This window comes from Muntiacus reevesi, chromosome 4, assembly GCF_963930625.1.
Source record: "Muntiacus reevesi chromosome 4, mMunRee1.1, whole genome shotgun sequence".
Classification (NCBI taxonomy): Eukaryota; Metazoa; Chordata; class Mammalia; order Artiodactyla; family Cervidae; genus Muntiacus; species Muntiacus reevesi.
In genome coordinates this window covers 22,055,628-22,073,095 of record NC_089252.1, presented here as the reverse complement: position 1 = coordinate 22,073,095, position 17,468 = coordinate 22,055,628, and the positions used below count along the sequence as shown (strand labels likewise).

Sequence of the window (17,468 nt, the reverse complement as noted above, 5' to 3'; positions counted from 1 at the left end):
TACTTCAGATGTCTATGATCTTGCTAACATATAGACTGAGCTTAAAAAAAAAAAAAAGTGCCTGAGAGTTCTCCCTAGTACCATCATCATTATTCAAATCTGACCTTAATAGCTTTCTAATCTGTGCATTTTCTCTCTGACATGAAACATTACTCTTAGGAAAGTTCTTTCCTGATGCTGAGGGACAAAAAGCCATTGAAACTATATAAAACCTTACTCTTGGCCAGTGATGCTTTCAGGGAAAGAACTTGCTCAAAAGGGGAAAATGAAAAAAAAAAAAAAAAATCAACAGAAACTTGAATTAAATAGAGCTGGGAGACCAGAAGGGGAAAGTCATGCCCTGCAATGACAACAGAACCCAACTGGAAGAAGACAGACTTCAATTGTTTCCTTGGAAGGATTCGGCCAATGACAAGCCATAGACTCTGTTTACTATAACACTCTCAACTTTCTTTTCCCCTCTATAGAATTATTTTCTCTCCTCTTACCACTTGGGAACTTACATGTGTCTCACCATTACAGAAGACCTCAAACTGTAATTCTCTGCTAATTCTGAATAAACTTATCTTTGATGGAGAAATATCTGGCAGTCTATTTGATTTCAGTCAACACACGTAATCATTTGTGAAACAACAATCACTACCATGAAGAAAATGACAAAACACAAGAGCAATACTTGAAAACAAAGAACTTATCCAGAAGTAAAATTTCAAGTTAATCCTTTACTGATCAGATTAGACTTAAGCCTAGGATCAAGCCAATCTCCCCCAATTTTCCAGAGGCCCACGATCGAGCTAAAATTGGACTGGTCACTGGGGTGTACAAACTTGAGATTGAAATCAATAAGCTAAATTTCTATCAAGCACTATCTTATATGAAAAATCACTTGTATAAAATAAGAATCAAAAAGCAGAATTTTAACTTCAGATAAAAGTTAAATTTCAAATAATATGATCCTAAATACATGAAAAAAAATAATATTCCCCACAAAAGCATATTAAATAAGTGCACAACTCAGCATCTTTTTTTCATACTTAATCTTTATACGTAAGTTGCTATTTCTTCTTCTGCTTTCAGAAATAGAGAATTGCTACTCAAAAGCTATTTCAAATGATTAAATACACTCACACCAAGACGCATACACAAGCATAATAATATTACACAAAAATCTAGCAATCAAAATTTCCACGAAATCAAAGTAACATTCCTTACAATTAATTAATGATTTTCTCAACACAGCTTATAATAATACATTATATTTCTGCAAATTATAATTACTTATAGAGCAACAGCAATGAAAAGAAAGCTCTCAAAAAACGTCATTAGCTTAACTACCTCATTCCAGAGTTAATTCAATAAATTTACTATAAAAATTATGTTTTAATCAGGCATTAGAATTTAAGAAAAAAAAGCAGCGTTGTATCATTTTCATGTATTTTAAATACAGAAACATATTCAGCTTAAAAACTGAGAACAGAAAACTGAAAACAGAGCTAAGAATAGGTTCAATTTTGGAAGTCAAAAACTTTATTCCATTTATGTAGAAATAAAATATATCAACACTCTTTTAACCATTTTTGCTTTGTACAAAATTTCCTAAACAATTAGAAGCAGTTAAAAGAAAACAAAGTTTGTAGGAAAATGGAAATGCCTTACTCAAGACAACACATCTATAGAGAATTTAATGTTAAGTCTCTACAAATTTTAATAGCTTTTGTACTTAACAGTCACCATCATTAAAAATTAACTACTAAATTTAATTTCCTATCACATATCCTGTTATACATCATTTTTATTAAAAACATGCTTTATTAGATTTTCCAACTAAATTAAATGGCCAATAGTCATTCTTTTTATTGCTGCTTTGTATACTTTAATAATTACCAAAAACTATTCTGTTCAGCTAAATTAGATGTAATTTTAGTCACAAACATATTTTTACTAAAATTGTATTCACATGTACACAGGGTGGTAAAAAAGAATTGCATGTGTGTGTTTTCTTAAATTAAATCCAGTGTGTGCAATATTCAGATACTGCAGGCTGTAAAATATAACAGACTAGCAGAGAGATTTTTTTAAACTAATAAAGAATGCAGTGTGCAGCAAATTTCATAACGAGGAAGACAATTTTAACTGAAATCCATAGAAAGTCACACGATCCTCACCAGAAAAGAGACTCAGAAAGTGGTGGTGGTTGGTTTAGTCGCTTAGTCAGGTCCGACTCTTGTGACCCCGTAGACTGCAGCCCAGCAGTCTCCTCTGTCCATTGGATTTCCCAGGCAAGAATACTGGAGTGAGTAGCCATTCTCTTCTCCAGGGAATTTTCCCGACCCAGGGATCAAACTCGGGTCTCCTGCATTAGAGGTGGTCTCTGAATTGCAGGCAGATTCTTTACCAATTGAGTCACTGGAGAAGCCTGACACAGAAGGTACCACTGACCAAAAGCAGCATTTGAGTATGAACTATACCTGCATGACCCAGTCCTGTTGCCATCTTCATATTCCAGAACTGTCAGACAGAAATTTGAGTGGTATCTTCAAAATTACAGTCTGAAGCAGTGCACCATCCTTTTTCTTTAGTCATCCCATCTGAGATGGGTCCCCCTAAATCTGTATTTTTAAAATAAGTTCCCCAGGTAGGAGTCTACGCTGTCAGTCCAGCATATAATCTAAACAAGGACAGGAAAAAATGTGACTGCCCCTGCAATACTGCTTTACCCAGTTATTTACCTCACAACTAAATTGCTAGTTTTATATTTACTCCCTTCCATGTTTACACTCAAAACAAGACTATGGTCATCTTATACATTTACTAGTCGAGGCACATGCTTGCTGTATATGTGTATGCATCATTGTTCGGAAACAGAAATATATCCCAATTTCAAAAACTTTTTGCTTTAATAATTCTCATGTTCTATCAATATTTTAAGTTATTCAGGAGTTCGAACTATTAGGTTGAGTCAATAAGGCAAGTTCATATGGTTCAATCTAATATGTAATGTTCATGTTCGGATATTAGAATGCAAAATGTTTACCTATTATTTGCAGATAACAAGGGTTCAGTTCAAGACAACCACATTAAAAATGAGTATTGTAATAAAACAAGCCATCTGAACTTTTTGGTTTCCCGGTGCACATTATCTAAATACAATATGGCAGTCAGTTAAGTATACAATAGCATTATGTCTCAAAAAATAATGTGTATAACTTAAAAATACTTTATACTAAAAATGCTATCATCTGAAACTTTCGTGAGTCAATCTGTTTGCAATAGTAATATTGATCACTAAGCTTTTGCATCAGAAATCACTGATTGCAGATCATCATAACAAATATAATAATAATAAAAAGGTTAGAAATATCAATATTACAAGAATTATCAAAATATGACAGAGACAAAAAGTGAGCAAATGCTGCTGGAAAATTGGCACTGATTTACTTGCTCAACACAGGGCTGCCATAAACCTGCAAGTTGTAAAAAACACGGTATCTGCTAAGTTCAATAAACTGAAGAGCAATATTAATAAAATGTACTGAACTACCTACAATATAGTAATAGCCTATGCAAATTATTATTTAACTTTCATTAAACTGATATTTATGCAAAAAAATTACCTGTTCTCAGCAGTAAGACCTAAAATTCTTTGAAGTTTATTATAATTAAGCATTATTATGAGATATATATGGGCTTCCCAGGTGGCTCAGTGGTAAAGAATCCTCCTGCCAATTCAGGAGATGCAGGCAATGCTGGTTCGATCCCTGGGTGGGGAAGATCCCCTGGAGGAGGAAACGGCAACCCACTCCAGTATTCTTGCCTGGAGAATCCCATGGACAGAGGAGCCTGGTGGGTCACGCAGTCTCAAAGAGTCAGACATGACTGAGCATACACGTAAAAGATATATATATATATATATATATATATATATATATGCACACTATGTTTCTATACATATACACCATATTCAAATAACTGTATGCAGATTAGCCACTAAATTCCAATTAATTATTTTCTGTGTATCAAAAATGGCCTGACCAATTGAAGCATATCAAAACCTTTTTAGAAAACAAATATGTGGAAAGGGGAATGTTTTCAAATTCTGGCAAATGAATGATGCATTTCTAAATGCCATTAAAATTAGAAGATATATACTAGAAAGAAAAAAGTCGCCTTGAGTATATTATTTAGAACTCTATCATAGGTAAGTGATGTGAAACTTGCACAGTCGTGTCCAACTCTTCGCGATTCCATGGACTGTAGCCTGTCTGGCTCCACTGTCCATGGAATTCTTCAGGCAAGAAGGCTGGAGTGGGTAGCCATTTGTCTCTCCAGGAATTATAGGTAAAAGCTTAAGCAAATGTCAGTGCGCTTTAGGGGAATTCTTACCTCACAAGTTTCTCTCCCTCTTTCATTGTTTCTAGACATTACACTACTTGGCTTGGCACATGGCCATTGTTAATTTTTAATGAAGAAACAAGTCATTGTTTGATACATTAATGATGTACCAAAATATTGCAAAAATTGTGTTAAAAATATCTCTACATAATTCCATTGAGTTGAGAGACAAGGCACGTTCAACACCTTTTAGAGCAATATATTCTGTGATGTCACAACCAAAATAAAACAAAATGAGGGCCAAAGAGAAATGTATACAATTTTTCTATTGTAATCCCTTACTTTTAAAGGCAAATAAGCTAATGTGCAAAGATTTGAAAGGTGTGTCTCAACTTCTCTTTATAGTCCTATATTCCTATTGTCTTTTAAAATGGAAAAAGGGAAAATACAATTTGTTGTGACTTAAAAATACAGAAATCCTTTGCTAGTAATAATCTAATAATATTTTTGAGTTCCATAAAGCACAAAATTTCCTTTATAAAACTATCAATAGTATACAATGTTATTAACTCAGAATAGTAATTCAGATGCTTCTTAGAAAAGTATTTCTGTATCAGAAGAAGTTGAATATTGTGAACTGAATCTTTATGTCTATTTCTAAACCCAACACTTTTGCCAGATATTCTTTATTAATAATAAATTACCTAAGACAACAACAAAAAATGAATCAGCTGTTTTTAGGTACCAATTCCAATAAATAATTTTAAAAAAGAATACTATTTTAAGCTAGTCCATGCTCCCACAAATTTCTAGGATCTAGGATCGGACAACATAAGCCTTAAGCGACATTTCTATTTATAATCCATTGAAATAGATGGAAAAACAAGAATACTTACAAATTGATGAACATTCGAGTACAGAGCACCTCTAAGCTTTTTGATCCAGGAGAGCATTTTGGAATTCCATGGGCCACAACCACTACAGAGAAGAACCTGTTGCACAGTAAGCCCCTGATGCTTCACCAGAGCTTAAAGGACCTCACAGTGTCCTGAGTAACTCAAATGATTATGTACTATGTTAAACAACTTTATCCTAAGGCATTATTGAAGATAGCAAAAACATTTTACACAGTTTAATATATTTTAATGAAAAGATGGGTGAAGGTAGTCAAAAGGAACAAACTTCCAATTTAAAATAAGTAAATTCTAGGGACTTAATGTACAGCATGGGGCCCTATAGTTAATAATACTGCACTGTAATTTGGAAGTTGTTCAAAGGGTAGATCTTAAAAGCTGTCACAAGAAAAAAAAATTGTAACTATATGAGGTGATGGATGTTAACTAGAGTTATTGTAGAGATAATTTTGTAATATATTACACACATAAAATTGTTATATTGTACATCAAAACTAATATGATGTGTTACATAAATTATATCTCAATTTTTTTTAATGAGGGTGAAATATTTCCTATACAAAGATTCAAAGTTTCTGTGCAATTTTATATTTTAATTGAGTTAGGGCATTATAAACTTAAAATAAGTAAAAGAAATTGAATATTACACATAAATTTTGACACACTTTTTTCTTATCAAATTCATCATCCTGGTTTGTATTTTCTTCACTTTTTACCTAATTATCTAGTCTGACGGCAAGATATTTCCCTTCTTTTCCTCTCTTTTTCCTATGTGCATTATATAGTTATATCTACAAACTGATTTACATTTCATATTCTTTCTTTCCCTTGATATTGAAGAGATTTAAAAATCTTCTATTACCATGCGAGATGAGAACCAAAGAAGTTTTTTCTCACTATGTCCAATAACACACTGTTACACTTAACTGTGTTATAATTATGGGAAAGAGTCCTGAAAACTGACAATATGCTATGTCAATTTCTTTACAATAATACCTTAAAGTAATTACTTAGTACTAAAGAAAATAGAACATTTTAGCTTTAAAATTTTTATATTGTTCATATTTTATGAATATTTAACTGGAGTTTCATAATTTCATATTTCCTAGCCTTCTCTCCACTGCCCTCTTAATATTCATCTTATTGGATCATTACTGAGATGGTCCTTCTCTGCCTACACCAGAGATGTAGTGTCCTTAACTTTGGCATGCACAGGACATTTCTAGGGTCTATAAACATTTTTGGTTGTAATGGTTGGAGATAAGCAACACTAGCACATAGTGGGCAGAGGCCAGGGATGCTTCAAAATCCCTAAACTAAACTACTCTATATGGAAGCTGTGTTCAGGTTGCTTCCATAATTGGATATGTTACCTCATAAGTCCTTACCCACTGACTGCTACAGATCAAAGCATACTATCCACAGGAAAGCAATACACTCCCAGACCCAAGGTAGTCCTAGTACTCAAATGCCCACTGATTTCAAGGAGACACAAGCTAAAAGTTTTAGTAGCACGAATTCTTATTTTTACAGAGGCAGGACTTTTCCCACATTGGCTCAATGAACTGTAACCAAAAGCAAATGGTATATGTATACTTTTATTCCTTTAGATTGTGTGTTAATTAAAGGCATAGGGACCCTATCTTTTTTTACTGAACATTAGACTGTATATACAGGCTTCCCAGGTAGCACAGTGGTAAAGAATCCACCTGCCAATGCAGGGAACCAGGAGATGTGGGTCTGATCCCTGGGTCAGGAAGATCCCCTGGAGGAGGAAATGGCAACCCACTCCAGTATTCTTGCCAGGGAAATCTCACGGACAGAAGAGTCTGGTGGGCTACAGTCCATGGGGGTCACAGACCTGACATGACTGAGCATGCACTCACACATACTGTATATACATCTCAGTATTTAAGAAGCTCTTAAAAAAGGTAATATGGATGAAAAAAGCAAGAAACAGACCACCGTAAATGATTTAACCTATTTTTATAAAATGACAAAATCTTCTGAGTATGTACATCTGTGTGTAAGTGTGTGAGTGCGTGTGTGTGCGTGTGTGTGTGTGTGTACAGAGAAATTGAGGAATGATAGCTTGTCAGTATGGGCTACCTATGAGAGTGCCACTGTCAGGGAGAAAGAGAAAAGAAAATCACAAAAAATATGCCAAATGTATGTGACAAATCAGGATTATGGTGAAAAGTTAGATTTACATAATGGAGCAAAATTATTTACATAACAGACTATTTAAGAAGTATGTCGAATGGAGAAACTTAAAGGAAATCAAGAGCACAAAAGATCCCCTAATTAATATGATATTTATAATATAGAAGAAAAACAGCTGATAAGAAAAATAATATCATTTCATACCCTGATAAATCCTCTGAAGACTACTAAAATTTAGGTAATAGAGAGGAGGCGAGAGTCCCGAGCTCAAGAAAGATATCAGGGCCTGGAGAGGCAAATGTGAGACCCATCAGGGTACAGATCATATTGAAAGCCAAGTGATTTGATGAGATCGTCTGGGCAGTGAGCACAGAAGAGGACACAGAGGAGGGCTGCACCCCAGCACGCTCCACCATCTACTGAACTAGACAATGGAAAAGGAACCCAGAGACAGGCCCACCAGGAGGCAAATGGTGTGCGATCCTCTGGTATTAGTAACGAGAATGATGAGCACTGAGGTCGCATCAAAGAATCAGGCCTCATGAAGACTGCCGGTAGCACTCACAAGAGCAAGTAGAATGGGGCGGTGAGGATGAAAGCCTGCCTGAGATGAGCCAGGAAGAGTAGAGTGAGGAAGAGGAGATGAGACAGGTTCTCAGTTTTGCAGTAAAGAGTATTGTGGGGGTGGAGCAGAGAAAAGGGCAATGAATGCAGGGACACAGTGGGATCAGTGCAAGTCTCCTAAGCAGGGTCTTTATTACATCATGTGTGTATGTTGATTCTGGGGAAAACCCGTGATGCAGCAGGAAGAAGAGGTAACTGCAAGAAGAGGAAATTGCAAGAGAAGTATAAGGAGAAGGCATTGAACATGTAAGGGAAGGCTTAGGCTGAGGCTGGAGAAGAAATTACTAGGTATGTCCCTATCCTTGAAGCATACGTCAGCGTACAATGAGAAAGGCATGAACGCCTTCTCCTAAGACGAAGTAATATTTGACATTATTCCTCCACATTTTATTAAAATCAACATATATTTATGCCACATCAACTGTCTCCTAGCCAAAGATCCATAATAGACTTCAATCAAGGAAACAAAAGATTTTCCCCATGAGAGATATACTCTTAGTATTATGATCTCCAAAATTAAAGAGTAAAGAAGATGATGGTGAGGCAAAACATGTGAATAATGTTAATAGAGTGATACACACCCACCCAACTACACACATATATATGGTTATTCCATTATCCTAGTGCTACACATTTTTCATTAAAAAACAAAATCTGAAAATCTACTAATATTTTAGAGGAAAAAAAGTAATTTATATCCACACCAGAAGAACTCCATTCTTAGAAATTTCCCAAATAAGCATCTTTTCTATTGCAAGAGCTGTTATACTATGTAATGAAAAAAAATGTGATTTTAAAGCCACTGATGACCAATGTCCTGCTCCTTCTTTGTAACTCACACCAACAAGGACACCAGCATCTTTTAGATTCATCTGAAGTGGGAACACAAGTCCGCCCTCACATTTTTAAAGACTTTCCGATTAAAACTAGGGATTTCTCGTTTGACAACATAAGAACACTAACAGCAGCTAGAAATGCAGCAATCTTGTGCAACCAGTTTTAAAATAAAGTATCAAAGAAAACAAGTAAAGAGCTTTATTTGCTATCAACAGATGCAGGCACAAAAATACACAGTCAAAAATCTCATGTAAATTTGTTAATTACAGGAATAATAAACTAGTTTTGAATAAAATTGGACAGTTTCCTTCTATTTGTAACCCTGAATTTTTATCCGCAATTACCAAATAAGGAACAGTTCCTTGCATATAGGATATTATATTTACAAAGATAGTTTTAAAAAATCTCTGAATATAATAGACCTAAAGCGTTCATTGCTAAGCCTTCTCTACATGTCCAGTTTTCTCAACCTTAACTGCTTTATCAAGGATAGTGCAATGACTCAGGAGTCATCAACAGACCCAGGAATGAAAGATCGTGATCATTCCTTCCTTTAGAGCTGAATAAAACAGTTCAAAATCGCAGCAAAAATCTTCTAACCCAGCAAAATCACTATGGTAAAATTGTTCTTTTATAGCAACTGTTTTTTGGCTATTCCTTTGTCTTTTAGTAAAATCAAAACATCCTAATTAATCTCTGACCATTATTAAACTCTTTATTCAGTCAGGAGAATAATGGTCCAAGAAACCAAAGCTAGAAAACATCACAGAAACCCAAAGTCCACTAATGTAACTCACTGTAAGCTCAGAGTGCAAAACATGGGCAAGCTTGAATTTTATAACTAGCATTTACAGTTTTAATCCAAGTAGTTGAATCTAAGAATAATGACATGGATAATATCACCTGAGTGTACAGAAAAAAAGTCTCCACAGAAACAGATAAAAAATTACCACCAGAATAAGAAGCGGTTGTTTTAATCGATTCTGATCCAGGATTATGTTATTGTTTTGTTTGCTCAGTTTGAAAGGCTTACCATCTTGTTGGCCATGAAGAGCCTGGGGACTTTGCATCCTTTCCTCAAGATTGGAGCTGAGGTCAGAATTCACAGCTGACATCCGTGTTGAATCACTCATATCAAATTCATCACTTTCTATTGAACTTTCATCCTGAAAATGGTTTTAACATATCATCAAGTATCATAAAATACAATATACTCAGATAATGACAATTTTATCTACAGGATCAATTAAAGTTTAGCCAGTAAGTAAGCTTTTATGGGATTCAGTTAAATGTTAACATGAATAGATGCTTGAAATAACAAATAAGACATGAAGACTTGTGAACATTCAACGTGTCTTTGTACACAGGAAGATGTAAAAGCTTTAAAGTAATGTATTTAAGAAGGAGGTAGTTGAGGAATTATCTGAATAATGAAGGAATGTATTTTTTTAATTATTAAAAAACTTTTTAAGAGTCAATCACAGAATATAGCATAAAAAGAAACACATTTTGATTTTTAATGACAATAAAACATTATAAGCAAAAATCTGACACTGTAATAAAAAATCTGAACTGAAAAATTTCTATTGGCAAACAGAATAGAATCTACTTAAATAAAAATTTACATGTTTAGATTCAAAGTCCTCATTAGTCAGAAAACAAGTTAATCTTACTACAGCCTCTCTTCCTTGCAAGGGAATACAAATGGCATTACAACAAAAAGTTCTAAGTAAAAGTACAAAAGATTCAGAAGCCAAACTTCAACCGAAAGCCAGATGAGCAAATGGCTAAACTCCCAAAAGGCAAAGCTGCCAAATAGTCATCAAAAAATCTATCAAATATTAAGTTAAAACAAATGTATGCTATGTTGCTATAATTTACTTTCTGGACACAAGTTCATTTGGGAGAACTGAATTTCGGACAAAGGCTGTGCGCTTATGTAGGCAGAAAGGCCTGAGAAACTTGTGTCAAATACCAAAAATGTTACACTGAAACTACCAGGTTTAACTTCAACTCATAAACATTTGATCTCAAAGTTTAACACGGATGCAATGATTATCAGCAGCAGCAGCAGTAGTACTGCTAATTATATCACAGACTGTTATTTAGTTGTTCACTTATGTCAGCTTCATCCAACCTGTGAGTTAGCATTTGCCCAGTTAATGCGTTGTGAAATTTACCCAGCATTTACCCAGTTAACACTGTGAAATTGAGGCACAGAGCAGTTAGATAACTGTCACACTATTATACACCAGAACTGGGATTCATTATGATGTCACCCAGGCTTGAGAAAAGAGCTTCTTGGAATAGAAAGTGTTCCCTTGGCTTCATAAATGACATCTTAGCATAAGTGAAGAAATTGCTATGGTCAGGAAACAGGAACATTCTAGCACACTAGCAACAGGCATTCTGACCCTAATGTCAGACCCAGGTATCTTAGGTGTTCTTCCTCTATCAAAGGTTCTGATATTGTCTGGGTCTACCAAGGAGCCCTGAAAGTGAAAGTGAAGTCACTCAGTCGTGTCCTGCTCTTTGAGACCACATGGCCTGTAGCCTACCACGCTCCTCCCTCCATGGGATTTTCCAGGCAAGAGTACTGGAGTGGGTTGTCATTTCCATCTCCAGAGGATCTTCCTGACCCAGGGATTGACCCGGGTCTCCCGCATTGTAGGCAGACACTTTACTGTCTGAGCCATTAATTTAGCAAGCAAATTCCACGCTGGGAGGCCTCTGGGCCATCAGCCACATAGACTTCTCCCAGCCACATGCCCTCTCTTGGGACATCATGTTTTCTCCAATTCTAAATTCTACAAAAAATCCAAAGCATCTGAAATAAATATTTATGTTCAAAGAAGAAAAAATAATAGAATTCAGTGCACACATACATGTTATCAATGTGCACCATATATGCACATATGTACACACACATGGCTTGATGATATGAATATCCATTAAATATACTATATGTATTGTCTATAATATATTATTTTAGAGCACATTCTCTGGAGCCACACTGCCTGGATTCAGATCTATGCTCTACCACCTGTTAGATGTGTTACCTTAAGCAAGTTACCTAATATGTCTGTGCCTCAGTTTCCTCACCTATAAAATGGGAATAATAAAAATAGTATCAACTTCATAAGGCTGAGTAATGATTGAGAGGCTACATTATACTTCAAGTAGTTAAAACAACATCAGATACATAATAAGCACAAAGTTGTTTGATACTGTTATATAGAATATGTAACAAATTCAACAGTATATAAGATTTATATTTATTATACATGAACACACACAAAAATGAACTTAAATGTAATGGTAAAGACAATCAATCTGTGTTTATAAAGTAGTTGTAGATACTTTATGAAGAGTCTTTATAAAAGTGTTTATTATATGCACTACAAAGAACTAGCTAGATGTAATCTAGTAAAATATTATTTGCATGATAAATGTATATGTGTGTGAGAGAGAGATTTGTATTTAATATGTGTGTGTGTGTGTGTATGTGTGTGCTCAATCGCTCAGGCATGTCTGATTCTTTGAGACCCAATGGGCTGTAGGCTGCCAGGCTCTTCTGCCCATGGGATTATCAAGGCAAGAATCCTGGAGTGGCTTCCCACTTCTTCCTCCAGGGGATCTTCCCCACCCAGGGGTGAAAACCATGTCTCCTGGGTCTCCTGCATTGGCAGGAGGATTCTTTACCACTAGCACCACTTGAGAAGCCCCGATGTAAATGTGAGAGTGAAAGTACTCAGTCGTGTCTGACTCTCTGCGGCCCCATGTGGTCCATGGAATTCCCCAGGCCAGAATACTGGAGTGGGTAGCGTTTCTCTTCTCTAGGGGATCTTCCCAACCCAGGGATAGAACCCAGGTCTCCCACATCACAGGCGGATTCTTTACCAACTGAGCCACAAGGGAAGCCAAAGAATACTGGAGTGGGTAGCCTATTCCTTCTCCAGGGGATCTTCCCCACCCAGGAATGGAACTGGGGTCTCCTGCATTGCAGGTGGACTCTTTACCAACTGAGCTATCAGAGAAGCTATATAAATGTATCAGGAAAGATATATAAATGTATCTACATGAAAAAAGTATGTGTGTGAGGCTATGTGTATGTTTAAAGAGAAACTAGATACAAAGAGTGACTGCAGTGTCTGTTCTACAGAATGGTTTATACAAACTGCACATTATGGCTGATCAATGTAGCTAGTGTGACTAAAGCACTGAACATTTAATTTTAGCTAATTTAATTTTGGTTAAATTTCAATATCCCTGTATGGGTAGAGGCTACCATGAAATAGTTGCAGATTCAACTATTTCTCATTGTTAGATATTTCCAATTATTACCATTAGCAATGCAATAAACATCCTAATATGTAAATTATTTTATATATCAAATTCCTTAGTATAAATTTCTAGTTAAAGCATATAAACAACTTTTTAAAGTTTTAAATTAATTATTGCCAAACTCTCTCCCAAAAAGTCTGTTGTGGTTTAAATCCTCATCAACAGTTTGAAAGAGGTTGATCTTACTTTGGATACAGTATTTTGTAATTTTAAAAGAATTCCCATTCCTGGCTGTCTTTATTTCTCTTACTAGCATTTAGTATCATCTCACATACATACTTTCATCACTTATTTCCTTTATGGGCTGTCCCCCACCACCACTAGAAGATAAGCTTAATAAATGCAAGGATTTTGTCAGTTTATTCACTGTTTATTTCCACTGCCTATTAGACTGACAATTACATAAGAAGGTACTCAATAAATAGATGTTAAGGTAATTGATTAAACATTTATTAAATTTAAATATAACTTACTACAAAAGGGACATCTCACTTGATTTCCATTTTTACCACTTATTTAACCACTTTTCTATCTTTCAATGATCACAATTTCCAAAATTTTGTAAGTAATATAATCATTTAGCTAAATAGTTTTAAGACAATGTACACCCAAGGTAGAACTTTTAAAATGTAAGGATAAGAGTTGTTTTCCTAGTCCAATTATCATTTAAAAGAATCCATTTTTTTTTTTATGTGAACTACTTAGGATTTTTTAGAAGCCAGAAGGACTTAGCATATGTGGGTTCTGCTGTCTCAAAGTTAATCTTACTCTTTGGCCTATTAATAAACATATCAATATATAAATGAGTTTCCTACAAATAATTTGACAGCTCTAACTAGTTTACAGGTTTTTAAAAAATGATTTTCAATTGTGTGATGAATCATGGCAATAATATTTTCATTCTCGGGGATGGATAAATAGTAATATTTTCTTAACTACTTTTCCTGTCTTTGAATGGCTTTATTATGAGTTAATTACTTATATATATCTATCTGATAATATGAAATCTGATATCACCATGGCACTAATACAGATGTTCTTAAAGAATATACTTTTCATAAAGTCTTTTGAGATAAAATAATTTTATAAACACAGTTTTGAGATTAAACCTGCTGACATAAAGAGGAAAATAAAAAATTTGATTTGAGCTTTATGAACAAAGTTAACCAAATAATCGTAAAAGAATTTAATACCTCACTAAGTAATGTCATACTTAAAAATAAGTATTTAACCACATTTCCTCTTCCAGAGAAATTTCAAAAAGGAGAGACTATATTAGCCTGAGAAACTATTTCTAATATAGATACTTTGAGTGTGTATATTAACTAACGGCTACTAACTAATGAAGAAGGATTTACTAAACCACACTGTTAGAAGTATTTGGGGACTACACACAGGGTTCATATACAACTTAGTCCCTGCTTTTGAGATACTTCAACCAAACTGGTTAGTTAATCAGTATCTTGGAGAAGAATATTTTAAAAATATCCATTCTGTGTCTAATATATGTCAACAAGCTCATTGCCAGAATTTTACTATACAAATTAAATAAAATAATCTGAAACATCAAAACATTTCTAGTTAAGATGATTCAGAGAAGTATACAAATACACAGAATAATGGTTAATTGAAAAACAACTTTAAAATATACAGAAGATTTGGATGATTTGAAATGGTCATACTTGAAATACCTATGGAACTTAACTTTCTGATTTCCAGGTAAAATAGCCTTAACATTATAATTTCCCAGGATACACACTTATTTGGAATACTTTACCCTGAACTTCCTAGCACTTTACCAAGGTTAGTTTGGTGGTAGGCTACGAAGGAAAATTAATCTTTGGGGAGAATGAACAAGTTTTCACACAATACTAAGGTGGATGTGGTCAGATAGGGAATCTGTTGACGACTAAAAATTTCTGCCTGTTTCTCCATCTGTGCAGTTCTACTGACACCTCTTTTATTAAAAAAATAAATTACTGTCTTCAAAATGGCATCATGCTTAATACGAGAGTCATGGTTATCAAGCTTCATTCTGACTTGTGATGTAAGGGTAGATATTTTCATTTTACCTCATCTTGCTGTGAGTTTAGCAGCTGCAGTTTCATGTGCTTCATATAGGCCATGGTAATTGGCATGTTGTAGTCAATCATGCTGGTCACCAAAGTGGGAGGTTTTCCATTATCTGTAATAAAACATTTTTAATGGGTAATGAAAGTGATACAGTACTCTACCTGTAATTTCAGAATGATCTAGTTTGTTCAAATTGAAATAAGATGTAAGACACCAAGTGTTTAGGAGATTGGTAGCATTAGAGATGGAGCATAAATATATATATATACACACACACACATATATATGTGTATATATATATATATGATTGGCAAGGTTCAATAAAGGTGTTTGGGGACAAAACAGCACTACGGATAAACTGGTTATTTCTAACTACAAGGTGAGTTTTTTGATACCTTAGATAACAATGAGTGAAGCTAATATAGTGGTTAAACAAAATCATCAGTATTTTTGTATTTTTCTCCTTTGCTATATACATTTTTTTGGTCATGCCACACAGCATGTGGGATCTTAATGCTCCAACCAGGGACTGAAGCCAAGGCAGGGCTTCCCTGGTGTCTCAGTCAGTAAAGACTCTGCCTGCAATGCAGGAGACTCAGGTTTGATTCCTGGGTCAGGAAGATTCCCTGGAGAAGGGAATGGCTACCCACTTCAGTATTCTTGGCTAGAGAATTCCATGGACAGAGGAGCCTGGCGGGCTATACTAACACTTTCACTTCTCACACCTGCAGTGGGAGCTCATAGTTTTAACACTTACTTTCTAAGTGGACCACATGAGGGCCAAAAGGAAACTTTTTATTTTTATATTTTGCCATTCTACTCATCCTTCAACACATGGGACTTGACTAGCTTCAATACAGCTTTGAGATTAACCTCTGTGAGAAACTCATATATTAGGAAAATAATCCAAATAATTTTTAATGAAAACCAAGGCCAAATAGTAACTTCTCTATAAAAATTTTCAGTGAAAGAAAATTATTATTCATTACTGTTAGAAATAAGAAAATGATAAATTTAAAAGAACAGAGATGGAACATCAATTTCCTTGCTGAAGATAGTTAAAACACCATGAAATACACACAGTGAATGTAAATTAAAACATTATTATAGAACAAAAAGTATTTGCTACAGTCAAGACTGTCTTTCATTTGAAGAAGGGCATTGCATTGCTTTGTAAGTGGATTTACTGGTTCCTATTTGAATAAATGAGATGATTTGACTTGTTGAACTGTTTCATTCTACCACATTCTTCAAAAAATGTGGGCTATAAATTGCCATTATGAATAAAATTACTTGAAATCTCACTATTTGACACTGCGGCTACCTTTATGATCTGTTCCATCTGGGTTTAAATGCATTCTTTTCTGGCACTCTGAGCAGCTCATTAGAAATCGTGTCACCGCTTCTCTTGGTAGGAAGGCATAGCTCTCTGAAATCTGAAATGATTCACAAAACAGGGGTGTTACTATACAAACGGACTGGGCATGATTCAACAGAAGTGATCACTGTATTTCCAAATAAGACGCATTATTCCATATGGCAGGAAGCACAATGAACGCATGCATTGCATACCATGCATCATTTCAAGAAATATCTATCCAACTTGATTGCGTGTCTCTTAATAATCACTAAGAATGCGATGTGGAGGAAAAGGAGCCACATCTGGATGGAGATCTGTTTCTATTTCTGCATTTCTTTTAGGAAAAATAATCACAGGGTACAGATAGTCAGGTGAATTTTCCTTATTAAAATTGGCCCCATGGTTTTGGCAATTAAACTCATTGCTTGCACCATTAACATGGTATCCAATTTTACATATGCTTTTAAAAATTTAGCCCCAAGGAGAAACAATAAACTTTAGATTTTGCAGTAATAAGCAGGTCTTCATGATTGCTTTTTAAAGTATTTTCAGTAAAAATAAAAAAAAATAATCTGAACAGAACTCATGTTATCTGTTTGCTGCAGTGAATCATCCTTTCCACAGAAAATGACACACCTGGAATGCATTCTGGCCACCAATTTTTCATTTGTTATTTTACATCAGTTTTTCATAATCTATGTCACACTGAGGGTCATAGCCACTTTTCCAGCACCCTACCCAGAGCTTCTCTTTTCAGAACCGTGATCTAGAATCAAATTAAAAATCAATATTCTTATCAGTGATTCTTTAAATACTGACTT

At 34.8% G+C, this 17,468-nt stretch overlaps 1 protein-coding gene across 4 annotated transcripts in view; it reads right to left on the bottom strand.

The window, feature by feature from the left end:
- NOL4 (nucleolar protein 4) overlaps window positions 1-17,468 on the bottom strand; it is a 451,497-nt gene that overhangs the window by 300,989 nt on the left and 133,040 nt on the right. For all 4 annotated transcript variants that reach the window (XM_065935126.1, XM_065935125.1, XM_065935127.1 and 1 more), the window contains 3 exons: window positions 16,612-16,723; window positions 15,287-15,399; window positions 9,904-10,036 (listed from right to left, as the gene is read on the bottom strand). In XM_065935126.1, coding sequence (XP_065791198.1) covers window positions 9,904-10,036; window positions 15,287-15,399; window positions 16,612-16,723 — 358 coding nt within the window. The remainder of the gene's footprint in view (window positions 1-9,903; window positions 10,037-15,286; window positions 15,400-16,611; window positions 16,724-17,468) is intronic.